This window comes from Salmo salar, chromosome 15 (assembly GCF_965601325.2).
Source record: "Salmo salar chromosome 15, fSalSal1, whole genome shotgun sequence".
NCBI classification, from domain to species: domain Eukaryota; kingdom Metazoa; phylum Chordata; class Actinopteri; order Salmoniformes; family Salmonidae; genus Salmo; species Salmo salar.
Window position 1 is genome coordinate 65481126 of NC_138305.1, and position 2553 is coordinate 65483678.

At 52.6% G+C, this 2553-nt stretch overlaps 1 protein-coding gene across 1 annotated transcript; it reads left to right on the forward strand.

The window, feature by feature from the left end:
• On the forward strand, positions 1-1020 carry LOC145860822 (uncharacterized). Its single transcript, XM_082961491.1, has one exon. The coding sequence runs from the start codon at positions 1-3 to the stop codon at positions 1018-1020; it is 1020 nt and encodes a 339-aa protein (XP_082817617.1).
• Positions 1021-2553: the final 1533 nt, after the last annotated feature.

The following is a 2553-nucleotide window of genomic DNA, read 5'->3' on the forward strand; positions in this document are numbered from 1 at the left end:
ATGACACTTTTGGGTCTCATGTCATCTGCCCACTCCGTGGTTCCGCTGGGACTTTTGCACATGCGCAAAACACAGCGATGGTTTGCTCAACTACGACTGGACCCAGTGAGGCTCCGTCGTCGATTGGTGACAGTTCCCCTCTCGCTCAGAGCGGATCTGAACTATTGGAGAGACCCGTGCGTAATGACGTTAGGGGTCGCAATAGGCAGAGTGTCATCCTACATCCCAGTGTACACAGATGCTTGTCTGACTGGATGGGGAGGGACATGTCAGGCTCGGGCAGTCGGAGGTGTGTGGTCCCCATCGGGACGTCACATCAACCTCCTGGAATTGGAAACGGTTCTACTGGTTCTGACCCACTTCGTGTCCACCCTACGGGGGCACGACGTGCTGGTCTGGTCAGACAACAGAACGACAGTAGCCTACATAAATCGCCAAGGGGGAGTCAGATCTCCTGCACTCCACCAATTGGCGGAGGAATTGTGGCTGTGGGCTCACGAGCACCTTCGCTCGTTGACAGCAGCACACATCCCAGGCTGTCAGAATATCGGCGCAGACCTCATGTCTCGAGGGGGTCCCCGAGACGACGAGTGGCGACTGCACCCCGAGATTGTTCTCCAAATATGGGAACGGTTCGGGAGAGCCGAGGTGGACCTGTTCGCATCACGTGTGAACGCGCAGTGTCCCCTATGGTTTTCTCTACGAGCCCAGGACGAACTGCCACTAGGGATAGACGCTTTTGCGCACCACTGGCCAGAGGTTCTCCTGTACGCATTTCCACCGCTGTCCTGCATTCTCCCACTGCTAGCCCGCGTGAGAACAGGAGGGCTGTCAATCATATTGATAGCCCCCGACCGCCCAGGGGCTCCGTGGTACGCGGAGATGATGCAAATGTTGATTGCGCCATCATGGCCAATTCCACATCGACAGGACGCAATGTCTCAGGCGTCAGGCATGATAGAGCAATGGCCTCTGATCGGCCAGCCACTGAAGGTCTGGCTCCTGAGAGGGACAGGTTAGAGCGCCGTGGGTTATCTGATTCGGTAATCAGAATCATACAGGGCTCACGTGCCAGTTCCACATACAGGACTTATGCCAGTAGATGGAACGTGTTTTCACAATGGTGCGTTACAGAGAATGTGGACCCCGTGTGCTGTCAGGTTGAGAGTGTGCTCTCTTTCCTACAGTTCATGTTTGACAAGCAGCGCTCACCCGCCACCATTAAGGTGTTCGCGGCAGCGATTTCAGCTTGTCATGAGGGGTTTGGCAGAGACACTGTGTTCAGTCATCCTTTAGTGAAACGGTTTCTGTTGGGGACGCGGCGGCTTAGGCCAGTGGCTAGAGCCACGCTACCACAGTGGGATTTAACGTTGGTACTCGAGGCGCTCTGTGAGACGCCGTTCGAACCATTGAATCAAATCCCACTCAAGATGTTGTCTTTGAAGACGGCACTGTTGCTTGCCTTGACTACAGCCAAGCGTGTCAGTGATTTGTGTGCTCTTTCGACGAGACCCGACTGCCTGGCCATAAATGGCGACTTGAGCAGAGCGGTGTTACGTCCTAACCCGGCATTTACGCCGAAGGTTATTAAGAACTCATACAGGTCACAGACTGTTGAGCTATGGGCTTTCTTCCCCCCTCCTCATGAGGAGCGGAGAGAGGAGAGACTTCATCGCCTGTGCCCGGTGCGCGCCTTAGCGTGCTACGTGCAGCGCACGGCGATGATTAGGTCATCACCTCAGTTGTTTGTGTGTCACGGTGCTAACGCACTGGGTAGACCACTTTCAAAACAGCGGCTGTCTCATTGGCTTTGCGAAGGCATTGAGACGGCTTATGAGGCGGCGGGCCGAACAATGCCTCATGGCGTAAGAGCCCACTCCACTCGTGGAGTAGCGGCGTCTACGGCACTTCTCAGAGGAATTGGGGTAGAGGATATTTGTGCAGCGGCGTCGTGGTCGTCACCGTCTCCTTTTATCCGATTCTACCTATTAGACATGTCGTCTAATTCTTTAGCTCGTTCTGTACTCAGCGTAGTTGAGGACAGAACTTGAGTTAAGAAAGGTTGCAGAACTAATGGGCTGGGTTCCCATTAGGTCCGCTCTTTTTTGACAGACACGTGAGAGACACGTGTAACATAGCCTTTGTTTGACATTGTCAATACAACAGGGAATGTTTAGACTGCCACCAGTGTGTCATAGTGCTGGGAAATAGTACTGTAACCTAGTGTTACTTGACTATTAGACCGGTCACTAAAGTTGATGGAATATTGAGGCATCATACATCTGCTAAGCAGGATAGTTGGCCTAAAATATATCGTCTGCCCACGAATCATTGGCTCTGCCTATGGATTGAGTGTGGTGAATTACACTGAGAAAACAGTGAACATGTCTTCTAAATTGGTTCAGCCTGTACTCAGCTTTGCTGAGGTGAAGGCTGGAAATAGACGGAAAAAAACACAGGACTAATGGACAGGGTTTCCATCAGGTCTGTTTTTTCCCCGTTTATTAGAAGGACTGTAGGACATGACTCCTGGCTGAATGGCACAGTGGAGTC